Consider the following 23,651-nt stretch of genomic DNA (forward strand, 5'->3'; position numbering starts at 1 on the left):
TTAAGGTAAAATATCAAGTCCTTCAAAGTTCTTGACATCAACTGAGAATGGGAGGTGGGATATGGGAAGATTGAAGAGAAAAGAAAGGAGCAAATAGTTGTCTCGGAGAGCAGGAGAATCAACTAATTAAGCAGAGGCTGAACAGCCATTTGAGGTTTTGTAGTCATAGGCCTGAAGTGCAATGGGTCAGCCCCATTGCATTTTTTCCTCCAGCAGCATTCGGCTGCATCAGGTAATGATGTGGACAAGGCAGATGCTCATCATAATGTGGCTGGCCTCACTCAGTGACTGCCCCTGGGCGTGGACACTTAGTAAATCCCCACTGGGTGAAAGGAAGGGAAGGAGGATCCAGAAAGGAAGCAGTTGATTAGCTGCAGCTCATGCCTCCACCCTCATCATTTTAGTGCCCACTGGTTGGTTGCCTACTGTTAGCCCTTGAATATCCTTGCCTGAAGTCTCTCTCTGGCCCACCTACATTACCTGCACTGTGCAGTAGGGAGGAAGGAAATGGCATCCTGCCCAGGAGTGTTAACTGTCAGAAGTTCATCTCTCTCCCTCCTGTGTGTGTGTGTGTGTGTGCGTGTGCACATGCGCTTTCTGCTTCCTTTTCTATCAGATGAGGTGGCTCTGCAGTGTGTATCCTGCCCTGCCTCCCAAAGTCCTCTGGTAGTATGTGTTCCAGCTGCCCACAGAGGTAGTTGACAGCAACACAGCCTTCACGGGTGCCTCTCCTTGCTTATTTCTGCACCCTCCTCACGGTGCTGTCTCTGCTTTTCTTCATCTCCCAGATAAACTACTTGCCCCCAAGTCCTTATCTAAGGGCCCTTAGCTGAGAGAACCCAAATTTAGGTCATTGGTAAGTTCACATTGTTGAAAGATTCCAGAAGTGTTGGATTCATCCAAAGATGCTTATCACACAGTTTCTCTTAAAGGTTGGGAAAGATATTAACTCTTGGTTTGGCACCAAGATTTTAATTTCTTACAGTGTTGCCAGCTTCAGAGTATTTTCATGGCATAAAAAAGAAAATACTGAACCTTTAGAAGTTCCGCTTTCCTGTGTGTCTGGGGAGCCAGCGGAAATTTGGTATCATATCTGTGGGACTTGGGAATGTAAGACGTGATGTGAACGAGAAAATGTGTATTCTCTTTGGACATGCAGAGAGCTTCTGACAGCACATTGCCTTTTGCCTGGCTTGTAGTTAAGTCTCACTTTTGGTGGGTTTGTGGATGGAATTTCAGGTTTCTACAATCACTGTGATTATTAAACTGCCTGTGTCACAGTAGGCATTTGGATCCCAAACTTCCAGACACTGGAATCAAACCAAGTTTTAAAAAATCAAGTCTGGGGCCAATGCTGTGGTGCAGCGGGTTAACACCCTGGCCTGAAGCGCCAGCATCCCATATGGGCACCGGTTCTAGTCCTGGCTGCTCCACTTCTGATCCAGCTCTCTGCTATGGCCTGGGAAAGCAGTAGAAGATGGCCCAAGTCCGTGGGCCCCTGCACCTGCATAGGAGACCCAGAAAAAGCTCCTGGCTTCGGATCGGCACAGCGCCAACTGATGCAGCCAGTTGGGGAGTGAACCATCGGATGGAATACCTTTCTCTCTGCCTCTCCTCTTTCTGTGTAGCTCTGACTTTCAAATAAAAATAAATAAATCTTAAAAAAATCATGTCTAGGACACAGTGACTCCTCATGGTACTTGCCTGGCACTTGGCCACTCAATGACAAGGGTGGCAAGAATATTTTTGAGGGCAGATACTAGAAGAGCTGTCATCTCAGTCCTTAGCATACATCATTGGGGAATTATTAGCAACTTGTCAGTGGTGCCATAAGCTGATGAAATACACTCTTATTTTTTTAACAACAAGTAGCTTTCAGACATGGAGCTCAGAGTGCTTTGCCCTACATTGGCTCTGTCTCACCTTTACAGACATCTCATGTGCCAGCATCTATAAGTAAACATTTCTTAAAAGCAAAACAGACGTGTTGATTGGAGGATTTATTGTGCACTACAGTGAGTATAAAGTGCCCGTGTCTGCCTTCGCCCATTGCACATGCGCATGTGAGTTGACAAACATCACAATGCATGTGGGCAAGGTTCTCAATGCCTCAGTTCCCTCTGAGCCTCTGCTAAATCTGCAACAGGCCAGAGAGGCTGAGAGCCAAAAGGGTGTAAGGAAGTGAAAGAGTGGACCTACAGGGTGTGCTCATCATGCTCTGGAATCTATCTTCCACGGAGTGGCCTGGTCCCCAGGGAACCAAGCGACTTGCCCAGAAACCTTCTGGTTCTTCTCTGGCCCTCCGTGTGGGACGTGGCCTCCTCGCTGTTCTCCTCGGAGCTGGAGCCTAGGGAAGAGGCCGCGGGCCCTCCTTGCATGCCATCCTCACAGGACACCCGCATGCCCTGGCATTCTTGCCTGCCTGGCGACTTGAGGCTTTGGTTAAAAGACGCAGAGGCCATGCACTCCGCAGCCACCTGGTCACAGGCACACAGCAGCTTCTGGCACAGGCTACGTCCAGCACCTTAGAGAGCAAGAGCAGCAGACATGAGGCAATGTGGGGAGGCACAGGAAGGCGGCTGCAGCCACCACACTGCCCCTTGAGCCCCTTCCCCTTCACCCCCACCTTCTCTGCCTTGCTGGCTCTTGGCATCTGGCACGTTGGCTGTGGGGAGGAGTCCACCTTTCTCCTACTGGGAAGGCTCCCTCTGCAAGTCCTATGCTCAGCTTTCTCCTTGGATTAATCCATGCTTGTCCGGCAAGACGAGCTTGGCACCCCTCCTCCAGGAAGCTTTACGAAGCCTCTTGTTTAATGAAGGGTCTTTCCTGTGGGCTCCCTCAGATCCCCTCTAGGCTTCAGTCAGCACAGGTTGAGTTACCCTCAATGGACGCTATCTGCTTAGCTTTCGCTTTGGCCCTTGGGCTGCACAGGGACCCTTAAAGGCAGAAGCCATGTATCCCAGCACCTCACTTTGTCTTAGAAAAGTGTTTCTTCGGCCGGCACCGTGGCTCACTAGGCTAATCCTCTGCCTTGCGGCGCCGGCACACCAGGTTCTAGTCCTGGTCGGGGCGCCGGATTCTGTCCCGGTCGCCCCTCTTCCAGGCCAGCTCTCTGCTGTGGCCAGGGAGTGCAGTGGAGGATGGCCCAAGTGCTTGGGCCCTGCACCCGCATGGGAGACCAGGAGAAGCACCTGGCTCCTGCCATCGGATCAGCGCAGTGCGCCGGCCGTAGCACGCGGGCCACGGTGGCCATTGGAGGGTGAACCAATGGCAAAGGAAGACCTTTCTCTCTGTCTCTCTCTCTCACTGTCCATTCTGCCTGTCAAAAAAATAAATAAATAAAAATTAAAAAAAAATAAATAAAAAGAAGAGTGTTTCTGGTGTTAGTGCCCAGGAGATATGTGGGGCCTAAACTGCTGCTCCTTGCTTCTCTGAACCAGCATCTCCCCAGCTGTCAAATGTAAACTCCGACCACCTTGTTTTAAAAATACAAGAGGAGCAGTTAAGTTTGAGTTTTGGATAATCTGAGGGTACTTCAGCAAGGTCATGGCACTGGATTGGAAAGTTTATTTTGTTGCAAAAACATTTTGAAATCCATACATATTTGAGGTCTTCAGAAAGGTCGTGGAAAATATATATTTGGCTTTCAAAAATTTTTGCACCTAAAAATCTTTTAATTTCATTTTTTTCCAAAAACATTTCAAAGTACCCTGATACATCTAAAAATATGTTTGCCTAGGAAAGAGTTAGACTAAAAAATTATTTATTGTTTATCTGAAATTCAAATTTAATTGGGCTGGCAAACCTGCCCAATTTCTTTAATGTCTAAGTTATATTCAGTAGGGGTGGTGTGAGCAAGTGAAAATAACGTGGTTGGAAGGTGCTAGACACAGATAAGCTTTTTGCAGTCATCATTATTGTTATCTGTAGTTGTCAATGAAACAAATATTTACTTATTTGTAAATCTAATCCCACTGTGAAGTGTCCCTCAGTGAGATTTTTTCTCTGTTGACCACACAAACACTCCCAACCTCCTAACCTGGTTTCCACACCAGTGACAGACATGCTGGTGGCATTTAGCTTCGGGAAGCAGCAGGACGAGGGGAGACACGCACAGGCCCTGTTCTCCAGTTCCACTCCATCCTGCTCTGCTCTTAGAGTCAAGACAACACACAGCAGGCTCTGAGAAGCCCTCATTCCTCATTAACCACCTGGCAGCCCCCGTGCAGGATACCGCTCGCAGCTCGTGGAGGGCGGGCTCTCGTGCAGTGACCACCCTCCCTAGTAGCTCCTGGGTGGGTAGTGGAGGGGAGACAAGGTGCTCCAGCCGAGCAGGCGAGACCTTCTGCATCATGTGACAATACCAATCCAGCCCTGTCACTCACATGCTCTAGACCCACCAGGGCTCCTCCTCCCCTGTGGGACAAAGCTGTAAACAGTTCAGTCTTGCACACAGGTGCTTTGGGTTAATGCTGTGGCTCCTGTCTCTCCAGCTTTCACTTTGCACCACCACCAGCCCCTCAGCCAGCAATGCAGAATCACAGTAGTTCTGAGATACCAGGCATTCCCCAAACACCATGGTCTTTCTCTTTTCCCTTTGCTTGAGACATCCATGCCCAAAGTGACCATCCTGGAACCTGTTAACCTCTTGTCTAATCTCACCTTGCTACCTCTTCTGACTGCTCCCAAATTCTCTGGTCTTCTCTGCCATACTGCACACTGAAACCCCCTTTGCTTGCACTAGCCAGGGACCTGTACTAACTGCTAGCCCTTGTCACGTGAGATTAGAATGGTCTCCTGTCTGTCTTCCTGCCCAGCTATGAGTGATTCAAGGCAAGGATCAGGTAGGCCCATTATGTTCTTGACTTCTGATGAAAGTTTGCTGGGTCAACAGCTGAAGGAACGAGTGGGTGAGTGAGCGAGTGAGTGACATGGAAGCACACCACTCCTGGAACAAGAGCCATGCATGGTGGAGCAAGGCAAGAAGGTGGCACACTGTGCCAAAGGGGTGCAACGCAGGGAGGAGAATCCACCGGAGGCCATGCCAGAGGCTTCCCTCGGCGACGAAGGAGGAGGGGGAGGAAGCTTCCAGGCTCCTGTGAACTTGCAGGGGAGGCGTTTCCTTTCAACTGCAAAGACATCTGCTGATGTGGATGAGGGCGTGGAGCCAGGGGAGGTAGACAAGGCCAGTCCTCAAGCAAGCCTGATTTACAGTCAGGCAGGATGCTTATCTGGGGTCAGGGTTGGGACGACAGCTTTCATATTGGTCTCTGCCTAAGGTTCTGAATGTGACCCCAGATTCCACCACAGGCAGAAGTGGGGCTGAGCACCAGTCAGAGCCTTCCCACTTTGTATGAGGAAAAGGGTTCTCAGGAAAAGAAAACGTACTTTGAAGCCCATTGAGATAGTGAAGGGTCAGTTCTAGTCTGAGAAAATAAGGTTTTACAGTACAGATCCCAATTCTACCACTTATTTCTAGCTGTATGATCTTGGGCCTAGCTCCCCTGTGAAATGGGAAGAGTGACAGTGGTACCTCAAGGATTATCACAAGGACTAACTCTGTCCCTAGGTCCAAATAACTTAAAATTGCACATAATGTGTGCTCGATAAGTGTGAGCCGGTGCCTGTTCTGAACTAGCGTGTGACCTTACACAACCCGGTATCCCGAAACTCAGTCTCCACAGCAGTGGAATAGGCGTGATAACGTGTGCCGCAGAGCTCTGAGAGTGCTGAGTCACGTTCTAGAGGAGGAAGTGCCTGGGAAGCTGGCTGACACGTGAGCCGACAGGTGCTCAGCTGGAGGAAGCAGTGACCCCTGGAGCAGGTGAACAGCACTTACACGTGGGGGTGTGATCCTCGCACACGACCGCTGACCGGGGAAGCCTCTCGGGCAGGCAGCCCAGCCTTCTCATCTGCTCCAGGCAGCAGTGGTGGGACAAACAGCACCTAAGACCAAGGAGAAACCTTACTGACCCGAGTTCCAGCTGCCCCAGGGTCCCCGCTTGAGGCCAGCTGCTCCCAAACTCCCTGTAGCCCCAGGAGGAGACAGTGCCTCCTCATCGGTGCACATACGACTGGCTCATGCACACCCAGAGCCGGCTTGGGTGCTGGTCGGGTCGTGTACTGCACAAAACACTGCATGTAGGGCAGCATCTTTCATTCCGTACGCGTCTGATTATTTACAAATTTTCTTGTATTTTTGTGATGACTATTGATGATAAAGAGCAATTTGCATATTTATTACACCAATAGAGGGAGATAAAGAGTCTTGAAAAAGAGGTAGCTTTTTTAAGTTTACCCAGAGGTTCCATATGAGTTGGCACTAACCCCACTCCCTCCTTTTACAGAATAAAACAGTTAATCCCCATCAAAGGACACCCTCTTTGCCCTCAGCCTTTTAAGAGGGAAGTCACTAACCTGAGTGTTAATGAAGAGTTGTGTCTAGCCAAGTAGAACCTCAGAGGAGACAAAGGAATGAATCAATGTCTGGCTTTTGCCAGACTTTTTTGCCAGACTTTTGCCAGACTTAGGCACCCATTGGGGCCTAAGTTAGCCTCACAAGCTCTGTGTCAGCTCTGGCCAGATGGACATCCTTAGACTGCAACCAACAGGGAGCTGCAAGTGCTCCCTGAATCCATTCTTCCCTGCCCTTTCATAATGCTCACTCCGTCTTAGCACAGCGCAGGCAGGACTGTCACACACTCTTGCAGCTTCTCCACAGTCTGTCCTCAGCCCCATGTCAGCTTTACCCTCCAGTCCTTGCTGCCTGCCGTTGGAGGAGCCACCTTGCTCACAATGGCTGGAGCTCATTGCCTGCCCCGTTTGGCTGTTAGTACGAAAGAGCAGGTGATCTTGTGTGCGCATTGGCTGGGTTGGGTGAGGGTGGATAATTAATATATTACCTGAAGTCTGTGAGTGAGTCAGACAATGTACATGTTCGCAATACTCATGAAAATCACAGAAATCGAGCATGAGGTACAGTAGACTTGGCATTGTGCTGAAAATAGTCCTTGTAGCAAACTCTTCCTAGCCAAGGGTTTCCTCCTGTGACCTTTAGTTTTTCAGTTTCTTCCTAAGGACATGAAAGCAGCCACTTCCTAGCTTGCTTGCCTGACTGGTCAAATTTCACATTTTTCTGCGATGAGTTCTGTCACCAGGAAGCACCTCACAATCATCTCCACTCCCTTCACCTGGGGCTCAGTAGTGTACAGCCACTGCCCCTGGCTGGATTCCTGTGTTTGGCCTTATCTCTCTGAGTGCTTTGGACACAGGAATCGTGACATGAATTGTTTTCTTTATCTCAAAGAGCAGACGCCGTGTTGTAGAGCTGCTGATTATAAACACACTTATGATTCCATAGTGTGACATCACTGATAGGTAAAATCTTCCTTAGTCCTCCGGTAATAGGTCAGTTTTGAAGGTTTCTTGTGCAGCACAGCCGCTGATGTCCTTCACTGAAAGTCTGGAGGGGTGGAATTAGGGGCAAAAGTGCTGTGGCAGAGGTGGAGGAGAAGTGGGGGAGTCATGCAGCCATCGAGACAGCATTTGACCTGCAGCTGACACGTTCTGCGTTCCTGCCACTATGGTGTCCTTGTATTAGCTTCAACTTTCTCTGCTGTTGTGGATTTTGCTCTAACAGCTTCACCGCTTGAGGGAATGTATGCCTTCGAATGTAGACCTCTCAATGGGCCAAGGAGTGAGGCATTCCCCACATAAATCATTTAAACTTTTTCAACTCCGCTTTCAGAATATTTTCCAACTTAGATTGAGTCCTTTACAGCTTCCTGTGTTTCCCCAACATCATCGTTACCTGGGGTGATGGTTTTGTTTATTTCTTCATCCTTTCCATTATGGGAGGCCCTATTGAACACAGGCAGCTGGCCTGGTTTGTTTGGGTTTAATCACATTTGTGTCTCCACTGCCTAGCGTAGTGCCTGGCATGGAGCAAACAATCAAGAAACATGGGTTGGGGCCGGCACTGTGGCTCACTTGGTTAATCCTCCACCTGCAATGCCAGCATCCCATATGGGTGCCGAGTTTTAGTCCCAGCTGCTCCTCTTCCAGTCCAGCTCTCTGCTGTGGTCCAGGAGGGCAGTAGGGATTGGCCCAAGTGCTTGGGCCCCTGCACCTGCATGGGAGACCAGAAAGAAGCACCTGGCTCCTGGCTTTGGATCGGCGCAGCACCGACTGTGGTGGCCACTGGGGAGTGAACCAATGGAAGGAAGATCTTTCTCTCTGTCTCTCTCTCTCTCTCTCTCTCTCTCACTGTCTATAACTCTACCTGTCAAATAAATAAATAATAAAAAAGAAACATGGGTTGGGTGCATACACAAATGAGTGAATACATTAATGAATGCATGAGGTTAGAGAAAATTCTTCTAGGTGGAAAATATAAGAAAAATGGCGTTAAAAGTTGTAGAGAGACTAATTTTAATGTGGTCTCTTATAGAGCAAACCAAGTGGAGACCCCAGTTTTTCATGTGGATTCTTACAAAATAGGCAGACTTGGTCATATCCAAAGTCTTTGCAGTCTACCCTCCTAGAACAGCAGGGCACTATTTGTGGTCATGCTGAAGAGGCTCCAGGCTCCCAAAGTGAAAGATCGGTACCTGTCTGGCTCTGCTCCTTCTAGGTCTTTGTGAGGTCAAAGTGATATCCAATGTAGAGGAGGATTCTGACACTCACAGACACAGGCAGTGTCAGCACCAGCCACCCCCACCCAGCCTACCTGTCCAGGGCATCCTTGGGCTCTCCTCTTCCTTCTTGTCCACAGTAACAGCCATAAAATTCGAATTCCTCCGGGCACCGGGATGTCAGGCAAAAGAGCATCTCTCCCAGCTGCGGCATCACCTGTGTGTTGTGCCCACTTTCCAGGTGCAGGAAGGTGAGTCTGTTACAGGCTGAAGGGAAATATGATCTCTCAGGAGGGCAGTGCTCCAGGTTGTAAGAGGACAACTCTGGGTCCTACCAGGAAACCCTCTCTCCTGTGCCTTGAAACAACATTCTTATGAGAAAACTGCAGGTGGGCTCATTCCATTGTCTGGGATGCACTGATGCTCAGAGAGCAAGTCTTTCCCTTCCTTCACAGACTCCTTATTGGATCTCCTTTAATAGGATAAGGAGTTGTCGTGACTGAAGGTGCTCTTTGGGCCCCATTGTTACTGAGCAGAGCCCAGCATGTTGGGGGTGGGGAGGAGAGGCCCTGTCCTCTTGGGCTTTCAGACCACATCAGCTTCGCACATGTGGCTGAGTTTGACTCTCAGAGCCCTTGGTTTCTTTTCTCTGTCTCTCTCTAGGTCTCCTTCCTCCTCCAATGCTTGCTCCTCTGCCTGCAGTGTTCAGATGTTGCACACTCTGCATTGGAGACTGTGGAGGACCAGGTCAGATCTTCACAGGTTTCCTCTGTTTCTCCCTCCCTATGTGTTCTTGAGGGTACAGGGCCTTTGGTAAGGATTTTATTTCCCAAAAGAAACCTTTTATTGAAGGAGTACGAGTTTCATACGTACAACTTTAGGAATACAGTGATTCTTCCCACCATACCCACCCTCCCACTCCCACTCTCACCCTGCCTCCTTCTCCCATTCCCGGTCCCATTCTCCATTAAGATTAATTTTCAACTAACTTTATACACTGAAGACCAACTCTATACTAAGTAAAGATTTCAACAATTTGCACACATGCACACACACACACATACACAAATTGAGAACAAGATTTACAGCTAACTCTCATAATACAACTCATTGCGGATGGAGGTCCTGCATGGGAACTTAGTGCACAGTGACTTCTTTTGTCAATTTAGCAATTAACACTCTTATGTATGATGTCAGTGATCACCTGAGGCTTTTGACATGAGCTGCCTAGGCTATGGAAGCCTTTTGAATCCACAAACTCTGTCAGTATTTAGACATGGCCATAAGCAAAGTGGAAGTTCTCTCCTCCCTTCAGAGAAAAGTACATCCTTCTTTGATGGCCACTTTCTGCTGGGGTCTCACTCACAGAGATCCTTCATGTAGAACATTTTTGCCACAGTCTTGACTTTCCATGCCTGAAATGCTCTCATGGGTTTTTCAGCCAGACCAGGAAGCATTAAGGGCCAATTCTGAGGTCAGAGTGTTACTTAAAGTGAGTGTCAGCCTATGAGTCTGCTGTGTGGACTACTTCCCATATTGGAACATTCTCTCTTTTATAATTCTATCTATTATTATTACCAGACATTTGAGCCTATTTATATGATCATTTTAACACTTAATCCTATCTATAATTTCACTTTAACACTTAATATGATCACTTTAACACTTCAGATGACATTTTTACCACCCAGTTTAATGGGATTTGGGATCCCATGACAAGTGTTTAAACTGTGCCCTTAGAATTAAGTCCATAGGAATGTATGCAGAACTATATAGCTTTACAGTTACAAACTTCCTCCCCCCTCTCTTACTCTCACTCTTATTTTTTTATTGAGATCAATTTTCAATTGACTATATACACATATGGTTAACTCTGTGTTAAGTAAAGGGTTCAACAAATAGTATGAAGAATAAAAACCTGTTCCTCAACAATCAAGACAAGGGTTGTTCAAGTCATTGCTTCTCGAAGTGTCAATTTCACTTCTACAGATTTTCTTTTAGGTGCTTTATTCTCACAAATCAGGGAGAATTTATGGTATTTGTCCCTGTGGAACTGGCTTATTTCACTAAGTATGATGTTTTCCAGATTCCTCCATTTTGTTACAGATGACTTGATATCTTTTTTTTTTACCAGTGTGTAGTATTCCAGAGAGTACATATCCCATAAATTCTTTATCCAGTCTTAGGTTGACAGGCATTTAGGTTGATTCCATGTTTAGCTATTGTGAATTGAGCTGCAATAAACATGGGGGCACAGATAAACAATTTTATTTACCAATTGCATTTCCCTTGGGTAAATTCCCAGGAGTGAGATGGCTGGGTCGTATGGTAGGTTTATATTCAGATTTCTAAGGTATCTCCAAACTGTCTTCCATAGTGGCTATACCAGTTTACATTCCCACCAACTGTGGATTAGGGTACTTTTCCCCCATATCCTCACCAGCATTTGTTGCTTGTTGATTTCTGTATGAAAGCCATTCTAACTGGGCTGAGGTGAAACCTCACTGTGGTTTTGATTTGCATTTCCCTGACGGCTAGTGATCCTGAACATTTTTTCATGTGTCTGTTGGCCATTTGGATTTCCTCTTTTGAAAAATGTCTGTTTAAGTCCTTTGCCCATTTCTTAACTGGGTTGGTTGTTTTGTTGTTGTGAACTTTTTTGATGTTTTTATAAATTCTGGTTATTAATCCTTTATTAGTTGCATAGATTGCAAATAATTTCTCTCATTCTGTTGGTTGCCTCTTCACTTTCCTGAGTGTTTCTTTTGCAGTAGAGAAGCTTCTCAATTTGATGAAATCCATTTGTTAATTTTGACTTTGACTGCCTGTGCCTCTGGTTTCTTTCCCAAGAACTCTTTACCTGTGCCAATGTCTTGCAGGGTTTCCCAATGTTCTCTAATAATTTGATGGTGTTAGTTTGTAGATTTAGATATTTAATCCATTGAGTGGATTTCTGTGTTAGGTGTAAGGTAGGGGACTTCCTTCATACTTCTGCATGTGGAAATCCAGTTTTCTCAGTACCGTTTGTGGAAGAGAATGTTTTTCAGGGATTTGTTTTAGCTCCTTGGTCAATTATAAGTTGGTTGTTGATGCTTGGATTAATTTCTGGAATTTCTACTCTGTTCCATAGATCTATCCATCTGTTTTTGTACCAGTACCAGGCTGTTTTGTTTACAATTGTCTTGTAGTATGTCTTGAAATCTGATATTGTGATGCCTCTGGCTTTGATTTTTATTATGTAAGATTGCTTTAGCTATTCAAGGTCTCCTGTGTTTCCATATGAATTTCAGTATCATTTTTTTTCTGTATCTGAGAATGTCTTTGGTACTTTGATTGATATCCCATTGAATCTGTAAATTGCTTTTGGAAGAATGAACATTTTGATGATATTGATTCTTCCAATCCATGAACATGGAAGATTTTTCCATTTTTTGTAGCTTCTAATTCTTTCTTTAATATTTTGTAATTCTCATCATAGAGATCTTTGACATCCTTGATGAAGTTTATTCCAAGATAATTGATTGTTTTTGTAGCTATTGTGAATGGGAAGGCCTCCTGCTTTTCCCAATTCATTAGGACACTGGCTGTGGGTTTGTCTTAAGTTGCCTTTATTTGGTTGAGGAATGTTCCTTTTCTACTCAATTTGCTTAGAGTTTGCATCATGAAAGGGTGCTGCATTTTATCAATGCTTTCTCTGCATCCATTGAAACAATCACAGGGTTTGATTGATTTGTGAATGTTGAACCATCCCTGCACACCAAGGATAAATCCTACATGGTCTGGATGGATGATCTTTCTGATGTGTTGTTGGATTCGATTGGCCAGAATTTTGTTGAGGATTTTTGCATCTATGTTCATCAGGGAAATTGGTCTGTAATTATCTTTCTCTGTTGCATCTTTTTCAGGTTTAGGAATGAAGGTGATGCTGGTTTCATAGAAGGAGTTTGAGAGGATTCCCTCTCTTTCAATTGTTTTGAATACCTTGAGAAGAATTGTAGTTATTTCTTCTTTAAATGTCAGGTAGAATTCAGCTGTGAAGCCATCGGGTCCTGGGCTTTTCTTTGTTGTGAGGGTCTTTATTACCAATTCAATTTCTGTCTTGGTTATTGGTATGTTTAGGTTTTCTATGTATTCACAGTTCAATTTAGGTAGGTTGTATGTGTCCAGGAATCTTTCCATTTCTTCTAGGTTTTCCAGTTTGTTGGCACATAGCTCTTTATAGTGGTTTCTGATGATTCTGTTTCTGTTGTGTCTGTTGTTACATTTCCATTTTCACTTCAAATTTTATTGGTTTGGGTCTTCTCTCTCCTTTTTTTTTGGTTAGTTGGGCCAATGGTGTGTCAATTTTGTTTATTTTTTCAAAAAACCAGTTCTTCATTTTACTGGTCTTTTGTGGGTTTTTTTGGATTTAATTTTGTTGATTTCTTTAATTTTCATTATTTCTTTTCTCCTACTAGTTTTGGTTTGGTTTGCTCCTGTTTTTCTAGATCCTGGAGATGCATTGATAGCTCATTTATTTGGTGTATTTCCAATTTCTTGATGTAGGCACCAATTGCTATAAACTTTCCTCTTAATACTGTTTTTGCTGCATCCTATAAGTTTTGATATGTTGTATTTTCATCTTCATTTGTTTAGAGAAATTTTTTAATTTCTCTTTTGATTTCCTCAGTGACCCACTGTTCATTCAGGTGCTTGTTGCTCAATCTCCATGTGTTTGCATGTGTTCTAGAGATTCTTCATTTGTTGATTTCCAGATTCATTCCATTTTGGTCTGAGAAGATGTATGGGATGATATTGATAGTTTTGAAATTACTGAGATTTGGTTTATGGTCTAGCATGTCATCTATCCTAGAGAACGTTTCATGTACTGGTGAGAAGAATGTGTATTCTGGAAGTGTAGGATGGAACTGTAGGATGTGTCGATTAATTCTGTTGTTTCCTTGCTGATTTTCTGTCTGGTTGATCTGTCCATTGCTGAAAGTTGGGTATTGAAGCCTATGTCTATTTTAGATCCATTAACATTTCCTTTAAATAGCCACACAGTCCGTAATTAGGTGCATATACATTTATAATAGTTACATCTTTCTGTTGAATTGATCCATTAATTATTACATAGTGCCCTACTTCTTCTCCTTTAACAGTTTTAGTGTTAAAGTATATTTTGTCTGATATTAGGATGACTACACCAGCTCTTTTTTAGTTTCTGTTTACATGGAATATCTTTTTCCATCCTTCACTTTCAATCTGTGCATATCTTTGTTGGTGAGATGTTTTTCTTTGTAAGCTGCAAATTAGATGGATTTTGTTTCTTAACATTCAGCCAGCCTGTATCTTTTAGCTAGAAAGTTGAGGCTATTTACATTCAAGGTGACTATTGATAGTTAACAACTTTGCCCTGCTATTTTCCATTAATATTCCTATTGTTTATTTTTGATTTTCTTTGTACTTTTACTGGGAGATTTTCTTCCTTCACATTCTTTCATAGTGATGACCATGCTTCTTTGTTTCTGTGTGCAGCAGAAACATCTTTTAAGCATCTTTTATAGGGCTGGATGGGTGGTGACAAATTCATTCAACTTCTCTTTGTTATGGAAGATCTTTATTTCACCTTCATTCATAAATGAGAGCTTGGCAGAGTATAGTGTTCTGGGCTGACAGTATTTTCTCTTAAGAATTTGAATACATCTCACCATTCTTCTTGCCTGTAGGGTTTCTGATGGGAAGTCCACTGTGAGTCTAATTGGAGATCCTCTGAAAGTAATCTGGCATTTCTCTCATGTACATTTTAGAATCTTTTCTTTATGTTTACTGTGGAGAGTTTGATTACAACGTGTTGTGGTGAGGATCTTTTCTGGTCATGTCTATTAGGGGTTCTATGTGCTTCGTATATTTGGATGTCCATTTCCTTCTCCAAATTAGGGAAATTTTCTGTTATTATTTCACTAAAAATGCCTTCTAAATCTTTGTCTCTTTCGACTCCTTCAGGAACTCTTAGAACCTGTATGTTGGGTCATTTGATAGTATCCTCTAGATTACCATCAGTGATTTTTAGTTTTCTAATTTCTTCTTGTTTTTTTTGTCTATACAATTTCCTGTGCTTTGTCTTCTGTATAATCTTATGATCAATTTTTTAAATTCCATTTCTGGTATTTCTTCAATTTCATCATCTTCACAATCTAATATTGAAGTGTTGTGTTCTTTTTTTTTGGGGGGGGACTTGTTTATCTGACTTATTCTTGTTTCTTGAATTGGTGTGTTATTCAGCATTTGTGGTAATATTTGTTGGTTTTTTCTTCCTCCTCCTCCTCCTCCTCCTCCTCTTCCTCCTCTTCCTCCTCTTCCTCCTCTTCCTCCTCTTCCTCCTCTTCCTCCTCCTCCTCTTCTTCCTCCTCCTCCTCCTCCTCCTCCTCCTCCTCCTCCTCCTCCTCCTCCTCCTCCTCCTCCTCCTCCTCCTCCTCCTCCTCCTCCTCCTCCTCCTCCTCCTCCTCCTCCTCCTCTTCTTCTTCTTCTTCTTCTTCTTCTTCTTCTTCTTCTTCTTCTGCTGCTGCTGCTGCTGCTGTGGCAGCTTTTATCTTCGTACTATGCCTCTGTAGATTCGTGGAGCGTGTGCTTTCAGGGAATACTCAGAGGCTTGTGGTGGGTGTGCCCAGGGAGCTCTGTTCAGTTCTCCAGTGTGAAGGGCTTAACTAAAGGGATTAAAGGGATACATCCAGGTTTGGGTGGTAACTCTCTCTCTCTCTCTCTCTCTCTCTCTAAATCAGAGAAGTTTATTCTGCTCAACTGAGCTCCTCTCCTTGAAGGAGACCAGTGCCTGAGTGCTAGCCCCAGTGGGTATGAATTCACCTGCCTTGCCCCAAGGACCACACAAAGGATCTGTGCAGTTCTCAGTGTAAGCTCAGATTCCCCAGAAATGTTCCTCACCAGGTAACCAGGAAGCCCTGAGTGTGTGGAGCTCCCACAGTGACTGCCCAAAGTCCCAGCCACACGGTGAGTCCTCCCACACAGCCTCAGTGTTTTCACAGTCCCGACACACAAGTCTCCCACAGTCACTAGCAGCCAGCCCCCTGTCAGTTCTCCCCACCAGACTCAGGAGTCTCCACTCAGCTGGTTGCTGGGAACATGAAAACAAGCTGGTACAGTTGTTACCTATGTCCCAAATGACTCCCGCTCTTTATTGGCTTGTTACAGGACACTGTTGCAAGGTGGTCGGGGAGAAAGAAATGTGCTCCTTTTTTTTTCCTTCTCTAGTTTGGCAGGTACAGTATCCCCCACGGGGCTCCAAACCAGATTCCCTCTGGGCTCTTCCCGAATCTTCATCGCCAGTGGTCTGGGCTGCTGCAGTCTGGTCTCACCACACTATCCAGTGCTGATGTGGAGGTCTCGGCTGCTGGGGTCCTGAGTTGTGGGCATCCATGCCTTCCATGGAGGTCCACTGTGTTCCTTTAATTTGTGTAGAGTTTCCTCTGCTGTTTTCTCCCTAACTCTTCTCTGAGACTGCACTCTTTCCACTTCTTTTATACTATCTTCTCCTAGAATAGAGCAGCAAGGTCCCTCCCTGCTCCGCCATCTTAAACCGCCCCACGTTATCTGCTAAGGTTTCACGGTCAGGAGAGACAAGGAATAGGATTATGCAGACCCAAGTGCTTCATTCCTTCCAATAAGCCCTGGAGTCAATGGCACCAACCTTTCCTTGTAGGTTAGTAAGAGTGGGGAGAGTACAAGGTCACAGGCATGTTTTAGCCCCTCTGAGCCTCAGTGTGCTCATCCTGGAAAGGGGTGATACCTTCTACTCACAGCAACATGAGAAGGCCACAGTAGGATAAGGTGTCCCCAGGTGCTTTGCCAATGACCTATCCAAAAGTTCCCAAGGACAGAGGACAGATGCTCCTCTGACTGCTTGTTTTGCTTACCTTTTCCAGTTGTCTCCTCTGGACTACTTTCTACTGATGACATCGCCAACCCCAAAGATTTAACACCGGCAGAAACAAGAGGTATGCCTTTCACTGTGGAAACAATCTCTGCAGATTCTGAAAATGCACAAGGTTATTGTTCAGATAAGCAGATGGCTTGAGGAGAGATCTGCAGATGGACACAGGGCTGAGGCCAAATGCAGACAGATAGCTCAGACACCAAAACATAGACATCAAAGGATATTTTCAGGGATCCAAGAGTTAGATCCATGGATAATGTCCAAAGTTTCTATGAAAACATTAACACTGACAGGAGCCTATGCTAGATCAGCTGGAAGCATCCCACATATGAAAACATTCACAAACTCCCAGGTGTGTTTTTGGGTCATGTTTACTATAATGTGCCACTGCCTGAAGCTATCCTAGTGCTCATGGCAAGTGAAGAGGTAAAAAGAATGGTGGCTGGGATAGGTGTTTAACCCAGTAGTTAACACTCCAGCTAAGTTGAGTCTCACATCAGAGTGCCTGGATTCAATTCCCAGCTACAACTGCTGACTTCTGTTTCCTGCTAATGCACACCCTGAAGGTAGTGGTGATGAGCCTAATAGTTGGGTCCTTGCTACCCACATGAGACCTGGTTTGTGTTTCTGGGTCCTGACTCCAGCCCTGCCCTTGATCAGGTCATCGCAGGCATTTGAGGAGTGATCCAGTGAATGGGAGCATATTCTCATTTTCTGTCTCTCAAAAATGAACAAATAGATCATTTAAGGTGTGGTGAGGACATTAAAGCAATTCCTGGTGCACAGTGATGGAAGCAAGCACAGCTCCCCCTCAGAGCCCTGTATCTCATTGCTCAAACATTGCCTCATCTGCTCATCATACTCAGAATTAAGTGCAAGGTCTGGCCCTCCTCCTGCATCATCTCATCCCTCACAGTCTTCCAGTGTCTCTCTGGATCTCCTCTGGCCTGGTATGCCAGTTCTACCTACCCTCTTAGCTGGAGACAGAGCACTATGCAGCTCACAGGCCAAATCCCTAGCTCAGTCAGGTCCAGGAAAAGGAACTTGTATAGGTTCAGCCCCACCAATCTGCTGACCTGGCCCAGCGCTCAGAGCACTGGGTAATTCCAGGCCATTTTGTGCCATAGAACTGCAGTCTTGCCCCAAGACCACCTTCTTGATTTGCCTCTGGTCTTCCTTCTCCTTCTTTGCAACTGGTCTTCCTTCTCCTGCTCCCCAGTCTGGTTCCAATGGCACCAAAGTCCTGCTGCAATCTCACCCTCCTCGGTTGGTACCTGACCCAGTTCTCCCATCCCACAGATAGAAACCAGTTTACTAGGTTCCTTATACCATGCTCTTGGCTTCTGGAAACTCACAAAGGCAGTAGTGAGTTTGAATTTTAGCTCAGCATTATACTAGATGTATAACCTTGGGCAAACACAGGCACTCTACGTTGTGCTTTGTCCACTTGCACAAACAGATCCATAGTACTTTTTTGTCTGTGAGTCCTTCTAGCTAAACACCTAGCAATTAGGAAACAGCCATAGTAATCATTGGCTCTCCAGTGAGTGTGAAACAACTGTACATTGAATCCAAAGATACAGACTTTCCAGATGGAAAGTTCTAGAAGTACATGGAACTTTCCAGAAGCCCTCACTTGTAGAGGAAAACCTTTCTGGATCACTGGTGCTAACCAATGTCAGGTACCCTCACCCCCTTTATCTGAGGGTAATTGGTGTTAATTCCCCCGTCTGGACCACCTGCCCCATTGGGGAATAAGTTCCTGCTTCTTGCCCCTTTGACCGCTCATGATGAGGTCACAGTGCATCCCTGACAACAGTCAGGCCAATCCTCAGCCCTCTCACTTCTGGTGCTGACTGTGCACTTCTGGAAATTCAGTTAAGATTTGGGAACTTGGGTTTGACTCCAAGTTTCTAGAGTGTGCGGCCAGCCCAGCTCAGGGACCAAAACACCACTTTTGATTTTCAGCAGAGGACTGAAGAAAAAATAGAGCTACTTTTTACATTTAAAAATGCATAGAAGGCCGGCGCCGCGGCTCACTAGGCTAATCCTCCGCCTAGCAGCGCCGGCACACCGGGTTCTAGTCCTGGTTGGGGCGCCGGATTCTGTCCCGGTTGCCCCTCTTCCAGGCCAGCTCTCTGCTGTGGCCCGGGAGTGCAGTGGAGGATGGCCCAGGTGCTTGGGCCCTGCACCCCATGGGAGACCAGGAAAAGCACCTGGCTCCTGGCTCCTGATCAGCGCAGTGCGCCGGCCGCAGCGCGCCAGCCGCGGCGGCCATTGGAGGGTGAACCAACGGCAAAGGAAGACCTTTCTCTCTGTCTCTCTCTCTCACTGTCCACTCTGCCTGTCAAAAAAAAATGCATAGAAGTCTTTGCTTATTTTTATTTTTTTAGTTTTTTTTTTATTTGAAAAATAGAATGAGAGAAAGAGCAAGCATCCATCTACTAGTTCATTCCTCAAATAGCCACAACAGCTGGGGCTGGGTCAAGCCAAAGCCTGGGGGCTGAAACTCCATCCTGGTCTCCCACATGGGTGTCAGGGATCCAAGTGCTTAAGCCATCATTGGTTGCAACCAAGGTATATTAGTAGGAAGTTGTATTGGAAGTGAAATAGGTGAGATTCGCACTGGTACTCTGATATGGGACAGAGTCTTCCCAAGTGAGGGCTTGGCCCACTGCATCACAATGCCTGTCCTCTGTTTTTAAATAATGGTGTCTAGTATTGGCTACCAGAATACATGTATGAGTACACATCAGCTCAGTTTTTCTCTAGGGCAATTTTGCAACATTTCAAGAGCCCTAAAGAGATTGCATTCCTAATCCAGTAATTCAACCTCCAGGTATCTATCCCAACAAATTAATCAGAAGTAGATGGACATAGAGAAAGGGCATAACAATTATTTAAAGTAACAAAACATTTGAAATAATCAGTTAAATAAATTATGTTTCCATATGAGGAATTCTTATCCAGCCAATAGCAGAGTATTGGGATATTCCAAAACTCCAAGCACAGCTCAGCATCTCATATCAGAATGCCTGGTTCAAGTCTCAGCAACTCCATGCTTCCAATCCCACAGATGTGCCTGGGAGGCAGTGCCTATCTGTCCATGAGCTTAGTTTCTTGCTACCCATATAGGAGACCCAGATAGAGTTCCTGGCTCCTAGCTTTGGCCTGTTGTGGGCATTTGGGGAGTGAACTAGCAGGTAGAAGCATTCTCTCTCTCCCTCTCCTTCTCCCTCCCTCTCTCTCTCTCTCTTTTCCTCTCTCGCCTCATCCCTTTTTCTGTCACTTTGCCTTTCAAATAAATAACTAAATCTTTAAAAAAATAGAAAACACAGTTAGCCCTCTTTTATTCATGGATTCTGCATCTATGGATTCAAGCAACCAAGGATCAAAAATATATGTGAGGTGCTGGCATTGTGGTGTAATGAGGTAAGATGTACCCTGAAATGCTGGCATCCCATATGGGTACCAGTTCAAGTTCCAGATGCTCCACTTCTGATGCAGTTCCCTGCTAATGCACCTGAGAAAGCAGCAGATGATGTTCCAAGTGCTTGACCCACTGTACCCATGTGGGAGAGTCAGATGAAGCACCTGGCTGGCTCCTGGCTTCAGTCCAGCCCAGCCTTGGCCATTGTGACCTTTTGGGCAGTGAATCTGCAGATGGAAGATACCTTTCCTTCTCTCTGACTCTCCCTCTCACTCTATAACTCTGCCTTTCAAGTAAATAAATGTTTTTAAAATATATTTGGGAAAAAATTGTGTCTATACTGAGCATGAATAGATTTTTTTCTTACCATCATCCCCATATAATACAATATCACACTTCTTTACATTGCATTAGGTATGGTAAGTAATCTAGAGATGGTTTAAAGTATACCAGAGGATGTACTTGGGTTCCATACAAATACTGTGCCATTGTATAAGGGATTTTAGCATTGTGGATTTCGGTATCCTCAGGGGTCCTGGAACCAGTTCTCTATGGATACCAATGGGCAACTGCAGTTTTCCATATTCTTCCAAATGCGTTTCTTTACCAGATAAGTTTTCATTTTTTCCTGCTAATGGGTCTATTTTTAAATTTATTTTGTGTACCTTTTCATTGCAGAATGATGTAAAATAAATTGGCTTCAATGGTTTCTTCCATTTGGGGTTTGGCCCCAAGGCTGCCTTGGAGCCCACTTGATTTCATCCACTGGAGAAAATGACAAGGCAAGAGGAGCTGAGTGTGCTTACCTGGAGGAGGGGTAGCCCTCGCCGCCCCTGTGTCTTCTCCATCTTGGTCTGGATCAGCCACAAAGGAAGAGAGAGAGGGTAAGTAGTGTCAGCCCTGGTCTGTCTCCCTTGCTCTCCAGCAGTGCCTCCCCTCTCATTGGACACAGGAAGCCTGGTGCCCTTGGTGTCACCCTGGTCTGCTTAGCACTGTGCGATTTCCTGGGATAGCATGTCAAGATCACTGGAGCCAGATACAGCCTTGCAGGCAAATGTCACTGCAGCTTGTTGGGCTGGAAGTGAGTGAGTTTGTTGAAATGCCTGTTCCTCCTGAATTTAGGAAAAATGAATACGGGCAGAAAATCCCATTTGTGAACAGAGGTTCATGCAGTATGGAGGCAATGGAAGAGTGTGGCTGAAGCTGTTGGCTCTGGAGCTCCAAAAAGCTGCAAGTGTGTTTCCCTGTACAATGAGTTATATTGTTGTTCTTGCTGAACAGTTAGTTGTTCAATCCCTACTGCATGTCAGATATGGCAACAAGGGCTTTCCCACTGGATCTCCATGAGTTAGTACTGTGCCCGTCCTCATTCCGAGATGAGGAAGAAGATACACAGGAAAGTTAGGTCACTTACTCAAGGTCACACAGTTAGAAAGAGACAGATGCTAACTCAGCTTGGCTGAAGTTGACAGTCTTAAACACAATGCCAGATTATTACTTCATGGCTGGTTGGATGGCCAAAAGCTAGATACGGTAACTTAAAAACTCTTGGGAAAGGAGGAAACTGCCTTAAATGGAATGTACTCCAAGTTCAAGTCCATGGAGGTGTTCCATGAAAATGAGGCTGTGAAGTTCACCGATGTGAAAAATGCTCCAACAAATACAGAAATCTGGATCATTGCTAAGCTGGGGCAAATTGTTCTCTTCCAAAGCAAAACCTACAGACTTGGAACAGAGGGCTACTAGGCTGGCTGGCCTGGGCAAATGACTCTACCTCTCAAAGCTTCTCCTCTGACTGTAAAATAGAGATAAGAGCGGACGTCTTAGGACCAGGGAGAAATAATTCTGCACAAGTAAGGGGTTTGGAATATGCTGGCACATCAAAGGCCCTCATCAATGTCACTGCCCGTTAACTATCCAGTAGCAAATAATCGTCATTATGTATGTGTATTGATTAGTCAAAGATTTAGGGTTACTAGTCACCATCAGCAAAGTTAGGTTAATCAGCAAGCAGTTAGGTTGATCCTGCTGATACAATTTTGGCCTAGTTATTTTTGGGAAGGACATGGTGCACCAGGAGTCACTGTGGAACCTGCAGTATGGCCTCAGACGCAAGTTACTGGCTGGGTCACCTCCCTCAGCCTCCGCTTCCTACAAGTTCTGCAAAACAGGTATCATAATCTTTCCTGCAGGCCCTGTCCAGAGTGGTCTCCAGAACTGGGTGTGAACTTGCAGATGGATTTTCTCCACGGCATCCCACTCTACCCTCTTCCAAAGCCCCTCTGCTTACTTGGGCCAAAGACAGCAGTCAGCCTGTCTGCTCCGGTCTCGGCAGTCACTGTGGAAAGAAAACAGCCAACTTCAGGTCTCTGCTCAGCTGGGAGTCTAAATCAAGCAGAGGTCAACTGTGAAGGACACAGGCTTTGGGGAGGGTGTCTAAGAATCTAAAAGACAAGGCCCAGGGCAACGTGAGCAGGGGATAAGGCTTTATGTTGGTGCTTAAGTAGGTCCCCATCCAAAGACGAGGGCCAGGCATGTCTCAGGGCAGAAGCCCAGCAAGCAACATCTCTGGGAGTGAAGGGCCACGGTGTCTCAGGGCCGGAACAAGACCTTATGCTAAGGCAGCTACAGAGGGTGTTCAGGCTGGAAGTGGGGCAGTGGAAGCTTGGGGGCCTCCAGTTTCCACTCAGCTGTGTGTCTTGCACATGTTATCTCTGCTGCTCAGTTTACCGTCTTTAGGTGTGGATTTCAGCAGTTATTCCTGGGGTTGCGTGAACACTGGTGGAGATTCTCTAAACGAGCAGGTCATTCCGTATCCAGAGTATGATGTGACAGTGTGTGCTGATTTTACAGGCATACCACATTCCTGGAAGGAGATGCTTTCTAGAACCTCCCCGTGTTCTCTCTCATCAGTCCTTTGCCACTCAAAAGGTTGGGGGTAACCATCCCTTTTTCAGGAATTTATAAACTATGGCCTGGCCCTCAGCCTATTTGTAAATAAAGTTTTATTGGAATGTGGACACACGTGCTCATTTACAGATTGTCTGTGATTGCTTTCATGCTACAAGAGCAAAGCTGAGTAATTCCGGCAGAGATCGGAGGCCTGCAAAGCCTACAAGATTTACTACCTGATCCCTTACAGAAAATGTTGGCCAAACACTGCTTTGTCAGACGGTGAAACTGAAGCTTTGAGAGGTTTAAAGACTCTCCCAGAGTCATGTAACTGAAAAATAGGAGGGAAAAGGCTCAATCCCAATCTTCCTGACTCAACACCCTAAGTGTTTCATTGTGAGATGAGAGCTACGCAAAGCTTGCTATCTTTTTCTCACTAACCATTTGTGTGATTTTCCCCACATCTTCATACCCAGGAGCCTTCTTCTCTGGAAGTGTGTGTTCCCTGCGGAAGTCACGGATATGAGTCGAGAATGAGTCGGTCTATGACTTCCCTTTCTCCAGTTAGACTCTGGACTAACCTGATTCACTGCATCTTTATCCCAGGGATGCATGTCCTCATGCCACACCAGCATGTCCTCATGCCACAAGGTGAGGACAGTTAAGGCTTAAGAACTGAAACTTTGCAGAATGCAGCACTTGGGGCTTATTCTGTGACTGCCTGGTGGGGCCATGAAGCCTGCTGCAGATCCTCACGTTTGAGACT

The 23,651-nt window shown here is 45.6% G+C and overlaps 1 protein-coding gene across 1 annotated transcript in view; it reads right to left on the reverse strand.

The window, feature by feature from the left end:
- Positions 1-1,886: 1,886 nt before the first annotated feature.
- Positions 1,887-23,651, reverse strand: part of OC90 (otoconin 90) — a 39,091-nt gene continuing 17,326 nt past the window's right edge. Inside the window, exons 9-13 of the mRNA XM_089335716.1 lie at positions 20,800-20,847; positions 16,544-16,660; positions 8,729-8,900; positions 5,840-5,946; positions 1,887-2,524 (exon numbers count right to left, since the gene is read on the reverse strand). Coding sequence (XP_089191842.1) covers positions 2,226-2,524; positions 5,840-5,946; positions 8,729-8,900; positions 16,544-16,660; positions 20,800-20,847 — 743 coding nt within the window. The 3' untranslated portion in view covers positions 1,887-2,225. The remainder of the gene's footprint in view (positions 2,525-5,839; positions 5,947-8,728; positions 8,901-16,543; positions 16,661-20,799; positions 20,848-23,651) is intronic.

Source organism: Oryctolagus cuniculus, chromosome 6 (assembly GCF_051225735.1).
Source record: "Oryctolagus cuniculus isolate XC-2025 breed Fujian yellow rabbit chromosome 6, ASM5122573v1, whole genome shotgun sequence".
In the NCBI taxonomy this organism is placed as follows: Eukaryota; Metazoa; Chordata; class Mammalia; order Lagomorpha; family Leporidae; genus Oryctolagus; species Oryctolagus cuniculus.